Source organism: Ursus arctos, unplaced genomic scaffold (genome assembly GCF_023065955.2).
Source record: "Ursus arctos isolate Adak ecotype North America unplaced genomic scaffold, UrsArc2.0 scaffold_37, whole genome shotgun sequence".
NCBI classification, from domain to species: Eukaryota; Metazoa; Chordata; class Mammalia; order Carnivora; family Ursidae; genus Ursus; species Ursus arctos.
In genome coordinates, this window is record NW_026623053.1 from 16,268,274 (window position 1) to 16,281,459 (window position 13,186).

Consider the following 13,186-nt stretch of genomic DNA (forward strand, 5'->3'; position numbering starts at 1 on the left):
AAGCTAATGTCTCCCAGCTTTCCATTTCAGTCCTGACATCTCCTTTGAGCTCCTGCCTTGTACATGCAATGCGCCTCCTGACATCTTCTCATGGATCTTAACAGGCAGCTTACTATACCCCACACAGAACTCCTCATTCACTGTTGGTCTTTTACATAGCTTATGAGTGAAATAACATAAGTTAATATACTAAACTCCTTTTAAGTTACAAAATGATGGTCAAGTATGACTCATTTTTCTCTCCCAAAAACTCTTAGTTTATTTAGTAGACTTTCAGTTAATTGTTATTTCTCATTTATACTTGTGCCAGAGTGATCCTTCTCAAATAGAAATCTGATCATGTCACCCCTTATGTAAAATCCCTCAATGCTTATTCATTCTTTCCTTGGGATGAAATCTAACCTCTTTAGCATTGTAAACCTGCTACTGTCTTGCTCTTTAGTTTATCTCTTAATATACTTAAATATATTTTAAATATATTTATATAATATATATATAAAATAATATAATATAAATAAATATATATTAAATAATATAAATATAAACATGTTCCAACTAGAGTGAGTTACTTGGCATTATTGGCAAGTGAGTTACTTGGCATAATATTATATATAATATATATAATAATATATATAATATATGCCAAGGAGTTACTTGGCATAATATTATATATAATATATATATATAATAATATATATAACATATATGTATAATATAAATAAATATATATTAAATAATATACTTAAATATAAACATGTTCCAACTAGAGTGAGTTACTTGGCATTGTCTCACAGCTCCATAACTGGTATAAAAATCCTCACATGCTGTTTCAGAGTTTAGAGTTTAAACTCCTAGGGCAAACATCTGGATGACCTCACCTCTGGTCCTTCTCTTTTGCTATGGCACCACCCTTTCTTTAGTTTCTTCCCTCCCTCTACTTGTTTCCTTAGATTTCCTCAATTTTAAATTTTTTTTGCGTATCAGATTTAATCCATTTTTATACTCATGTGTCAATTTATCAACTAAATTTAGTACTTTTTTTTTTTTAAGATTTTATTTATTTATTCGACAGAGATAGAGACAGCCAGCGAGAGAGGGAACACAAGCAGGGGGAGTGGGAGAGGAAGAAGCAGGCTCATAGTGGAGGAGCCTGATGTGGGGCTCGATCCCATAATGCCGGGATCACGCCCTGAGCCGAAGGCAGACGCTTAACCGCTGTGCCACCCAGGCGCCCCAATTTAGTACTTTCTTATACTTCAAAATTTACTTTAAAAAAAAAAGCAACTTCAATTAAACTGTAAATTTTCCTGAATATCAGCTGGTTAAATTTATTAACAAGGGCTACTCCCTTGTTGCTTTGTTAGTTGAGTCCTGTTTAACTACAGTCTGTTATAATACAAAGAACAGGAAATAAAAACTTACATTGAGAAAAGCTGAAGAAGCCACTCTACCAGCTGCTACAATAAAATCCATAATAAGCATTGTGGCACCAGGCAAACCAAGTGAAAAAAACTGAGGTGAGCAGTGCTTGATGATTGTATTGACAATATCCTTAGGAGTAAGAAAAGAAGGGGGAAAGAATATCTTAAATAAATCTTGGGTATCAGCTAATCAATACTCTTAAAAAAAGATAACACATGAAACAGTAAAACAGGCAATTACCATACCTTGCCTAATTGGAAAGACTAATTTTAATCTTCTAAATAATCCATGCTTACTATTATATTCTGTCAAAGGAAAATAAATTTAAAACACATCTGTTTAACTGACATCAATACAGCATTTTTTTTTTTCACACTAGAGAGCAAGTTGGAAGGCTCTTTTCTTCTGAGAGTTGAAAATGTAAGGCCCACGTATCATAAAACTGAACTGCAGAGTGGTTCCTTCTCTCATCTACTTGCTTCCATGTGAGATCTCTGATCTCTAAAGTTGCATGATCTGTTATGTGGCAACTGGAGGGATTCTCTTTATTAGATAAACTGAAGTCCTTTGATGACAAATATCTAGCCTCAGAAATACAGACCTAGGCATTTTTGAGGGAGTATTCTTAACTTGGTTATTCATTCACTTTGCCTTTGGAATTCAACACGAGGATGCAGTGTTTTACGTTGTATTATTCAGTCTGATTTATCCTAAACAAAAGGTCTCTCTGTCAAGTAATTAAAGGTGTCATTTTGTTTGAGACATGTTTATAAGGTAGAACACTGTAAAATAACTATTTCAAATTAATGCAATAAGTAGTTTCATTTTTCGGGAAGAGAGATATAATTACCTCTTTCAATATTAGTTTAATGTTCTTTAAATGAACTGTATGTGAAATTTAACCACATTATGATTAAAATGTTTCATTACCATGGCTTATAACCTCCCATAGATTTTTTTAGTTTTATGGCCAGGATCAAGACCCCTGAAATAATGTTGTAGAGTCCTATTTATGACTGGTTACTGTAATGATTGCACTGATACAAATGCCAAGTCAATAGAACTGTCACTATGCTAATACAATCTATGGAAGTAAGAAAATATGATGTGCTAACTCTTAGAGTGCAAAAAACCTCTGTTGCATGACTAGATGAGAAAGTCCATATGCCTGGATTGCCAATTATTAAGTAACAATTACAAAACACCCAAGAATGAGTACATTAGGACATTAAAGAAACATGTAGTCAGTCTAAGCAAAAGATGGCTTAATATTTTCAAAAAGCAAACTAGTTATTTTAACATTAGAGGAAAGATATAGTTAATAAACAAGTTCATCCCCTAGCTATAATAGCTCTTCAACTATGGTTTCAAGAACAAATGAGGTCACAAAATGGAAGAAACTTGTAAATAAAATGACTACATAACAGAGTATTTAATTGTAGACCTTAAAAGTCAAGAGTTAAACAATCAAGAATCAAAGATAAATTTATAAAGCAATTGGTTAGAAAGTATATATTTACCTGATCAATATGAAGTAATCCACAATGCATTATATTGTAGAAATGTGTTAGAAAATCTCTGTTTGGAGAAACATCTTGTCTTCTTTTCATTGTATTACAGATAAGTTTGTACGCATGTAATTTACCTTGTTTATATTTATCAGTCAACATGGTTGCCTACAATTTAAAAATGTTAGTTTTAATACTCAAAAACAAATACTGTTAAACTGAATATAGCAAGCAATATATTTGTTTTCATTTAATTCTCTGTTGGCCCAATTTCTTAATGAATCAATTATTAGGATTAATGAAACTACTGTTACTATTAAAATGAAACAACATAGGTATGAATAACCACATACTGTTTTCACTTAGGAAAATGCACCAAACATATCAAATAATGCTCAAAAGAATTAAATCTTTTTTTTTTTTTTTTAACATTTTATTCATTTATTTGACAGAGAGAGCAAGAGAGCACAAACAGGTGGAGTTGCAGAAGGAGAGGGAGAAGTAGGCTCTCCGCTGAGCAGGGAGCCCAATGGGGGGCTCGATCCCAGCACCCTGGGATCATGACCTGAGCTGAAGGCAGACGCTTAACCAACTAAGTCACCCAGGTGTGACAAGAATTAAATCTTTAAAAATACACAGCATATTCTGACACAAATTTGAGATTTACACTTCACTTAAATATAATAATTTTCTACATTTTTGTTTTATTAAATAAGTAAAAATGATGCACTGGTATAATAATTTTGTTATGCCCATTCTCCTCTCTATATAATCCCCAATGACTAGTTAAAAACTAAGTGTTCTAGAAGACTATATAAAAGCCAAAGAATCTACAGATGTTTAAAACTGATTACATATGTATTTACTTTTAAATTAGTATTCTATATATTAAGCATACCTTGAAAAGCCAAGGTGTAAGAATTCTCAGTGGAGGAATCAAAACTGGTGGTGAAGGAGAGGTCAGGTTATCAGTTGAAATGCCGAGGTTATCTCTAATCTGTAATTTTCAAATAAAATGCAACAAACCTATAAAAGTGTTCTTCCAGTTTGTTTTACCTTAAACTTGAGTTCAATTCCAGTTCCTATCACTAATTATATATTTAAACATGGTTAAGTGACTTCACCTTGCTAGGATAGGAACCAGTTTATAGTAAGGGGGGTGGTGGGTGGCAATGAGATCTAACGCTTCTATTTCTCAACCCTTTTCTTTCTTTCTCCTCTTATGGTGTGTGGTTTTGTTTTTTTTTTTTTGTTTTTTTTTTTTTTTTTTTTTACCTTAGCTAGATTTTGCCAAAGTTCACAGAGGTAATCAAAAACTTGAGCATGTATTTCGGGATCCATAATAGCGTTGACATCTCCCAAAATGCCTAGCATTCTTCGCCACATTACAGTAGCAACATCAGCATGCCATCCTGTGAGTGTACCCCCTGCCATCACACTACAACATTCAGATGGAAATTCACTGATTTCTGTAGAAAAAAATATACTAGTGTCAGTACTTTTTCTAAGAATTGATCACAAAAACACAAAATGACTTAAATATCCACAAAAGTGATTTTTAAAAATGTCAATATGCATTAGTGTTATTTTTTCCTGATAAGATCAAAACCTCACTAGTTCATAATTCCTTATTATGGCAATAATTATTTATTCTATAACACTTGTACTTGGATTTACCTAAGAAGGAAATGATGCAGATACCAGATAGAGACATTTATAGTTGATATAAAGATCATATTTATAAGTAGCTACTCTCTCTTTCATCGAATGGCTACTTCAGGTTATAGCATCAATTAATAAAAAATCTCAGGCTAAAGGCAATTCCTATAGGAAGTCTTCATAAGTCTGTTTCTTTGTACAACACTTAAAACTTCCAAAGAAATATATTTCACAATTAAGTCAGGCCTAGTATTAAAAAGGATATTATAATAACATGGGAAAATTAATATTTTTACTTACACTTAAACATAATCTAAAATTTCTATAGTTATATTTCTTTTGTTTAATAAAATTGGCAAGATTATATGTAAGAAATATAGGTAACCTTGAATCCTAGTCTCATTTCTGTCATGCATTATGTGACACTGTACAAATTATTTAATAACCTTCATAAGGCTACACTTCCTCACTGTAAAATAGATGGTTTAGCTATATATCACTATAGGTCTCCTCCAGCTTAAAAAATATCCATTATTCTATTCAGTGTATATAATGGAAAAAGCAAAATAATTACTAAGTTAGTAAAGATTATTACTTGATAATATCTCAATGTGCTCATAATTTACAGGCTCATTCTATATGTAAGTCCTTTACTCCTCATGTTTGACTTTTTTCTCTTTCCACATAAAGTGTATAATAACTGATTGTATTATAAAAAAGTTACCAAATTGTCTTTCACAATAATAAAAAATAAGAGTCTGATGTAAACCCAATGAAATAAAACAAAAAACACTGCAGTTTTAACCATCACTGTTAACATCTCCATACTCGACGGAACCTTCATAATATAGTGATAAATCAACTGACTTGTCTCTAACTTAACCCTCTCAAAAACAAAATTTTAAATAATTTAAATGATAAGATCTCCTAACACTAATGCCCTAAAAGGAAAAAATGGCAAATATCTAATTTCCAAATATTGCCTAGGTCATCTGGAGTCTGAAGAACAGAATGGTGGAGCTTCTCATCAAGTTGCAGATCTTTCTGTTCCATGTGATCTATATTCAGCGTGGAAGGAGAAGGCGTCTGTGACCTGGATCCCAGAGCTGAATGGACTGGAGAAGCACTTTCTGAACCTGTAAACACAATTTCATAAAAATTACCATGAAGAGAATATTCAACACCCTCTACCTAAGATGTAATGCTTAAAACCCCCATAAAACACAACTGAGCAGTATCAAAGGGTAAAACAGGTTATAAATTGGCCAAAGAGGTAAATAAAATCATAATACGGTACAAGATTTTGTATCTAGGGGTCTCATTTGATTTCTTCCATGGGACTCATATGAAATCAGAACAGGACATACCAGTTCATAGAAGCCATCAGTGAGAGTGAGAATGTTTACTCCCATTCCTGGTCCAGCTACAGACACTCTAGGACTTACTGCTACTCTATTTCACTTCAGACTTGGGGCAATTCAAGAGAAGAGAAATTTGCTCACTGTGGCTCTATCTGCTACTATCGTTGCTGGCCTGGTGTACAGTGGTCCCTGTTGGTCCCCGTTGGTCCCGTCTTCAGTCTTTCCCCTCCCACATACACGCTACTTTCCCTCCTTCCCAATCCATTCTTCGTAAGCCTGCAAAAAAATCTAAACATCTAACCTGACAGTACTCCCTCATTTAAAATCTTTCTATGGATTTTATGGCTCTTTACTAGCCACAACATAAGCCCAAACTTCTTAGTGTGTGGTTTTCCCATCTTTCTGCAACTTTCTTAAGCTCCATAATTCCCCTAGTACTTTTAAGTTCTAGTCATAGAAAGTAAACTGCTGGTATTTATCAGAAAATGTAGCATAACTCTGGCCTTTTCCACATGTTTTTCCTTTGCATGGAGCCCTTATCCTGTTCTTATAGGTCTGGTTAACTTTTTATTTTTCAGGTCTCACCTTAGACACCCCTTCCTGAGAACCCTACCCAGTGCTGATGCATCCAGGGTAAATAAGTAATCTCTGCTATTTGCACTTGTACCTCCCCATTAAAGCACTTGTCACACTGACCTGAAACTGTTCAGTTTTAAATATCTTCACTAGTGCATATACTCTGTAAGAACAGGGACTGTCTCTGCGTTACATACTGACGTAGTGCTAGTGCCTAGTATAGTGTCTGCCACATAGCAGAAATGTGTATTAATTTAAATTATATATAGCATAAATTAATACTATATTGAATTTGTGGTGGTTGTATGGGAGTGCTACTAGTACCAAGCAAGCCCCTAAAATATTAGGTCTTTTCCACAGAAAATCAATAAAGAAAGATCAGCCTTAAATGACACATTAGACCAGATGGACTTAACTGATATGTACAGAAGAATCCATCCAAAGCATCAGAATACCTACTCTTCTCAAGTGCACATGGAACATTCTCCAGGATAGATCACATATTAGATCACACAACAAGTTTCAATAAATTCAACAAGACTGAAATCATATCAAGCATCTTTTCTGACCACAACAGTATGAAACTAGAATTCAACTACCAGAAGAAAACGGGAAAAACTACAAATACAAGGAGACTAAACATGTTACTAAATAACTACAGAGTGAATGAAAAATTAAAGGAAAAATTTTTTAAAAATACACAGAAACAAATGAAAGCAGAAATATCACATACCAAAATCTATGGAATGTAGCAAAAATGATTCTAAGAGGGAATTTCATAGCAAGACACACCTCCCTCAAGAAAAGAGAAATCTCAAACAATTTAACTTCACACCTAGGGAAACTAGGAAAAAAAGTAAAAACAATGCCCGAAATTAATAGAAGGAAAGAAATAATAAAGATCAGAGCAGGGAGGAGGAGTTAAGATGGCGGAGGAGTAAGGGACACCTTTTTCAGCCGGTCCCCTGAGTCGAGCTGGATAGGTACCAGACCAGCCTGAACATCCACGGAATCAGCCTGAGACGCAGGAAGATACATCTGGATCTCTACAAATGAACATCTCCAGTGCTGAGTATTGAGGTATGAAGCGGGGAGCCATGAAACCGCGCACAGATATCGGAAGATAAACGGAAGGGGGAGGGAGCCGCCACGTTTGGGCGACGGGAAGTGGTAGCCACCTGCACGGGGAGCGGGCGGACTCGCAGACCAGCACCCGCGAGAGAGCGGACTGAGACCTTGAGCCGGGGAACGCGCGCCACCAGACTGAAACAGAGCTCCGGTGCGCTCACTGGATCCAGACTGAGACCGGGAGCTCCGGGAGCGCGCGGGGCCTGCTGGCAGCGTTACAAACACAAAGGACAGAGACGCGCTGGCCCTGGAAGTGAGGGCTGGGACACCGGGTGTGGGGCGCACATCCCGGGACGCTGCAGGGTTGAGCAGCACCAACAGTAGCAGAGTTAAAGTGGCCAGAACATCAGTGGAGAACGGCCCGCGATCCCTCTGTTCTGAGACAGAGGCTGAGATTCAGCCACTGCTGCTCTGTCTCTCAGAAGAGGCACAGCAAACCGCCAGGGAAAGCCGCCAGAGAACAAAAGCCTGGAAACACCGGCTCACAGTGTGCCCAGCCCCAACCCCCGCTCACAGGGGACAGGGAGACTCTACCCAAACAGTGTTGCCTGAGTATTGGCGTGGCAGGCCCTGCCCCCAGAAGGCAGGCTGAAAAAGCAAGAAGCCCACATCGCTAAGATCCCTATAAAACAAGGGTGCACTGCCTGGGTCCTGGTCAATAATTTGGGCTCTGGACAACCCCGCAACCTCTCCTCATCAGAATGACGAGAAGGAGAAATCCCCCCTAGCAAAGAAAAGACAATGAGTCTGTGGCTTCTGCCACAGAACTAATGGATATGGATGTAACCAAATTATCGGAAATGGAATTCAGAGTAACAACGGTCAAGATGATGTGCAGACTTGAAAAAACTATTAACGAAAATGTAAATGAGAATATAGAATCTCTAAGGGCGGAAATGAGAGCGAATCTGGCAGAAATTAAAAATTCTATGAGCCAAATGCAGTCAAAACTAGAGGCTCTGACAGCCAGGGTGAATGAGGCAGAGGAACGTAACAGCAAATTGGAGGATGGGTTAGTAGAAGAAAAAGTGAAAATAGAATCTGGACTTAAAAAAGTCCACGCCCACGAATGTTGGTTACGGGAGATTACTGCCTCAATGAAACGATTCAATGTCAGAATCATCGGTATCCCCGAGGGGGTGGAGAAAAACAGAGGTCTAGAAGAGATATTTGAACAAATTGTAGCTGAAAACTTCCCTAATCTACCGAGGGAAACAAACATTCGTGTCCAAGAGGCAGAGAGGACCCCTCCCAAGCTCAACCACGACAAACCTATGCCACGTCACGTCATAGTGCATTTTGCAAATACTAGATCCAAGGATTCAGTATTGAAAGCGGCCAGGGCAAAGAAATTTCTCATGTACCAAGGCAAAGGCATCAGAATTACGTCAGACCTGTCTACACAGATCTGGAATGAGAGAAAGGGCTTGGGGGGGGGCAGTTTTAAAACTCTTTCAGAGAAAAACATGCAGCCAAGGGTCCTTTATCCAGGAAGTCTGTCATTCAGAATTGATAGAGAAAAAAAGACCTTCCAGAATCGCCAGTCATTGACCAATTTCGTAACCACGAAACCAGCCCTACAGGAGATATTAAGGGGGGTTCTATAAAGGTAAAAAGGCCCCAAGAGTGATACAGAACAGAAAGTCACAATCTATAGAAACAAAGACTATACTGGCAACATGCCATCATTAAAATCATATCTCTCAGTATTCAGTCTCAATGTGAATGGCCTAAATGCTCCCATAAAATTCCACAGGGTTGCAGATTGGATAAAAAGAAATGACCCATCCATTTGCTGTCTACAAGAGACTCATTTTGAACCCAAAGATACATTCAGACTGAAAGTAAAGGGATGGAGTACCATCTTTCATGCAAATGGACCTCAAAAGAAAGCTGGGGTAGCAATTCTCATATCAGATACATTGGATTTTTAACTAAAGACTATAGTTAGAGACACAGAAGGGCACTATATTATTCTTAAAGGATGTATCCAACAAGGGGATATGACAATTATAAATATCTATGCCCCCAACAGGGGAGCAGCAAGATACACAAGCCAACTCTTAACCAGAATAAAGAGACATATAGATAAAAATACATTAATAGTAGGGGACCTCAACACCCCGCTATCAGAAATAGACAGAACACCCTTGCAAAAACTAAGCAAAGAAGCAAAGGCTTTCAATGCCATACTAGACCAGTTGGACCTCATAGATATATATAGAACACTACACCCCAGAACCAAAGAATAGTCATTCTATTCTAATGCCTACGGAACATTCTCAAGAATAGACCATGTTCTGGGTCACAAAACAGGTCTCAACAGATACCAAAAGGCTGAAATTATTCCCTGCGTATTCTCAGACCACAACGCTTTGAAATTGGAACTCAACCACAAGGAAAAATTTGGAAGAAACTCAAACACTTTGAGACTAAGAACCATCCTGCTCCGGAATGATTTGATAAACCAGGAAATCAAAAATCAATTTAAACAATTTATGGAGACCAACGAGAATGAAAACACAATGGTCCAAAACCTTTGGGATACTGCAAAGGCAGTCCTAAGGGAGAAATACATAGCCATCAAAGTCTCACTCAAAAGAATAGAAAAATCTAAAATGCAGTTTTTATATTCTCACCTCAAGAAGCTGGAACAGCAACAGAGGGACAGGCCTAATCCACGCACGAGGAAGCAGTTGATCAAGACTAGAGCAGAAATCAATGAATTAGAACCCAGGAGTACAGTAGAGCAGATCAACAGAACTAGAAGCTGGTTCTTTGAGAGAATTAATAAAATTGACAGACCTCTGGCAAGACTTATCCAAAAGAATAGAGAAAGGACCCAAATTAATAAAGTTATGAATGAAAAAGGAGAGGTCACAACCAACACCAATGAAATTGGAAGGATTATTAGAAACTTTTATCAACAGCTTTATGCCAATAAATTAAGCAATCTGGAAGAGATGGAGGCCTTCCTGGAAACCCAGAAACTACCAAGACTGAAACAGGAAGAAATTGATTTTTGAAACAGGCCAATTAATTATGAAGAGATTGAGTCAGTGATAAACAATCTTCCAAAAAATAAAACTCCAGGCCCGGATGGTTTTCCTAGGGAATTCTACCAAACATTCAAAGAAGAAATAATACCTATTCTCCTAAAGCTGTTTAAAAAAATAGAAACAGAAGGAAAGCTACCAAACTCATTCTATGAGGCCAATATTACCTTGATTCCCAAACCAGGCAAAGACCCCATCAAAAAGGAGAATTACAGACCGATTTCCCTAATGAATATGGACGCCAAAATCCTCAACAAGATCCTGGCTAATAGAATCCAACTGTACATTAAAAGGAATATCCATCATGACCAAGTGGGATTCATCCCTGGGATGCAAGGGTGGTACAACATTTGCAAGTCTATCAGTGTCTTAGATTTTATCCAGAAACAAAAATTCAGAAATCATATGATTCTCTCAATAGATGCAGAAAAAGCATATGACAAAAGCATCCTTTCCTGATTAAAACCCTTCAGAGTGTAGGAATAGAGGGTTCATTTCTCAATCTCATAAAAGCCATCTATGAAAAGCCTACAGCAAATATTATTCTCAACGGGGAAAAGCTGGAAGCCTTTCCCTTAAGATCAGGAACACGACAAGGATGCCCACTCTCACCACTATTATTCAACACAGTACTAGAGGTCCTTGCAACAGCAATCAGACAACAAAACGGGATAAAGGTATCCAAATCGGCAAAGAAGAAGTCAAACTGTCTCTCTTCGCAGATGACATGATACTCTATATGGAAAACCCAAAAGAATCCACTCCCAAACTATTAGAAGTTATACAGCAATTCAGTAATGTGGCGGGATACAAAATCAATGCTCAGAAATCAGTTGCATTTCTATACACGAAGAATGAGACTGAAGAAAGAGAAATTAGGGAATCCATCCCATTTACAATAGCACCAAAAACCATACGTTACCTTGGAATTAACTTAACCAGAGACGTAAAGGATCTATATTCTAGAAACTATAAATCACTCTTGAAAGACACTGAGGAAGACACAAAAAGATGGAAAAATATTCCATGCTCATGGATCAGAAGAATTAACATATTTAAAATGTCCATGCTACCTAGAGCAATCTACACTTTCAATGCTATCCCGATCAAAATACCAATGACATTTTTCAAGGAACTGGAACAAATAGTCCTTAAATTTGTATGGAACCAGAAAAGGCCCCGAATCTCCAAGGAACTGTTGAAAAGGAAAAACAAAGCTGGGGGCATCACAATGCCGGATTTCGAGCTGTACTACAAAGCTGTGATCACAAACACAGCATGGTACTGGCACAAAAACAGACACATAGACCAATGGAACAGAATAGAGAGCCCAGAAATGGACCCTTGGCTCTTTGGGCAACTAATCTTTGATAAAGCAGGAAAAAACATCTGGTGGAAAAAAGACAGTCTCTTCAATAAATGGTGCTGGGAAAATTGGACAGCTACATGCAAAAGAATGAAACTTGATCACTCTCTCACACCATACACAAAAATAAACTCCAAATGGATGAAAGACCTCTATGTGAGGCAGGAATCCATCAAAATCCTAGAGGAGAACATAGGCAGCAACCTCTACGACATAAGCCAAAGCAACCTTTTTCATGACACATCTCCAGAGGCAAGAGAAACAAAAGATAAAATGAACTCGTGGGACTTCATCAAGATAAAAAGCTTCTGCACAGCCAAGGAAACAGTCAAAAAAACTAAGAGGCAGACCACGGAATGGGAGAAGATATTTGCAAATGATGCTACAGATAAAAGACTGGTATTCAAGATCTACAAAGAACTTCTCAAACTCAATACATGAGAAACAAATCATAAAATGGGCAGAAGATATCAACAGACACTTTTCCAATGATGACATACAAATGGCTAACAGACACATGAAAAAATGTTTGAAATCATTAGCCATCAGGGAAATTCAAATCAAAACCACACTAAGATACCACCTTACGCCAGTTAGAATAGCAAAAATTAACAAGGCAGGAAAGAGCAATTGCTGGAGATCCCTCCTACATTGTTGGTGGGAATGCAGGTTGGTGCAGCCACTCTGGAAAACAGTGTGGAGGTCCCTTAAAAAGTTAAAAATTGAGCTACCCTATGATCCAGCAATTGCACTACTGGGTATTTACCCCAAAGATACAGACGTAGTGAAGAGAAGGGCAATATGCACCCCAATCTTCATAGCAGCAATGTCCACAATAGCTAAATCGTGGAAGGAACCGAGATACCCTTCAACAGAGGACTGGATTAAGAAGCTGTGGTCCATATATACAATGGAATATTACTCAGCTATCAGAAAGAACGAATTCTCAACATTTGCTGCAACATGGAAGGCACTGGAGGAGATAATGCTAAGTGAAATAAGTCAAGCAGAGAAAGACAATTATCATATGATTTTTCTCATCTATGGAACAAAAGAACTAGGAAGATCGGTAGGAGAAGAAAGGGATAAAGAAAGGCGGGGTAATCAGAA

The 13,186-nt window shown here is 37.3% G+C and overlaps 1 protein-coding gene across 5 annotated transcripts in view; it reads right to left on the bottom strand.

Moving 5' to 3' along the window:
- Positions 1 to 13,186, bottom strand: part of RALGAPA1 (Ral GTPase activating protein catalytic subunit alpha 1) — a 258,914-nt gene that overhangs the window by 124,936 nt on the left and 120,792 nt on the right. For all 5 annotated transcript variants that reach the window (XM_048221044.2, XM_026513605.4, XM_044389462.3 and 2 more), the window contains 5 exons: positions 5,573 to 5,725; positions 4,206 to 4,399; positions 3,829 to 3,927; positions 2,943 to 3,098; positions 1,423 to 1,551 (listed from right to left, as the gene is read on the bottom strand). In XM_048221044.2, the coding sequence (XP_048077001.1) occupies positions 1,423 to 1,551; positions 2,943 to 3,098; positions 3,829 to 3,927; positions 4,206 to 4,399; positions 5,573 to 5,725 (731 nt within the window). The remainder of the gene's footprint in view (positions 1 to 1,422; positions 1,552 to 2,942; positions 3,099 to 3,828; positions 3,928 to 4,205; positions 4,400 to 5,572; positions 5,726 to 13,186) is intronic.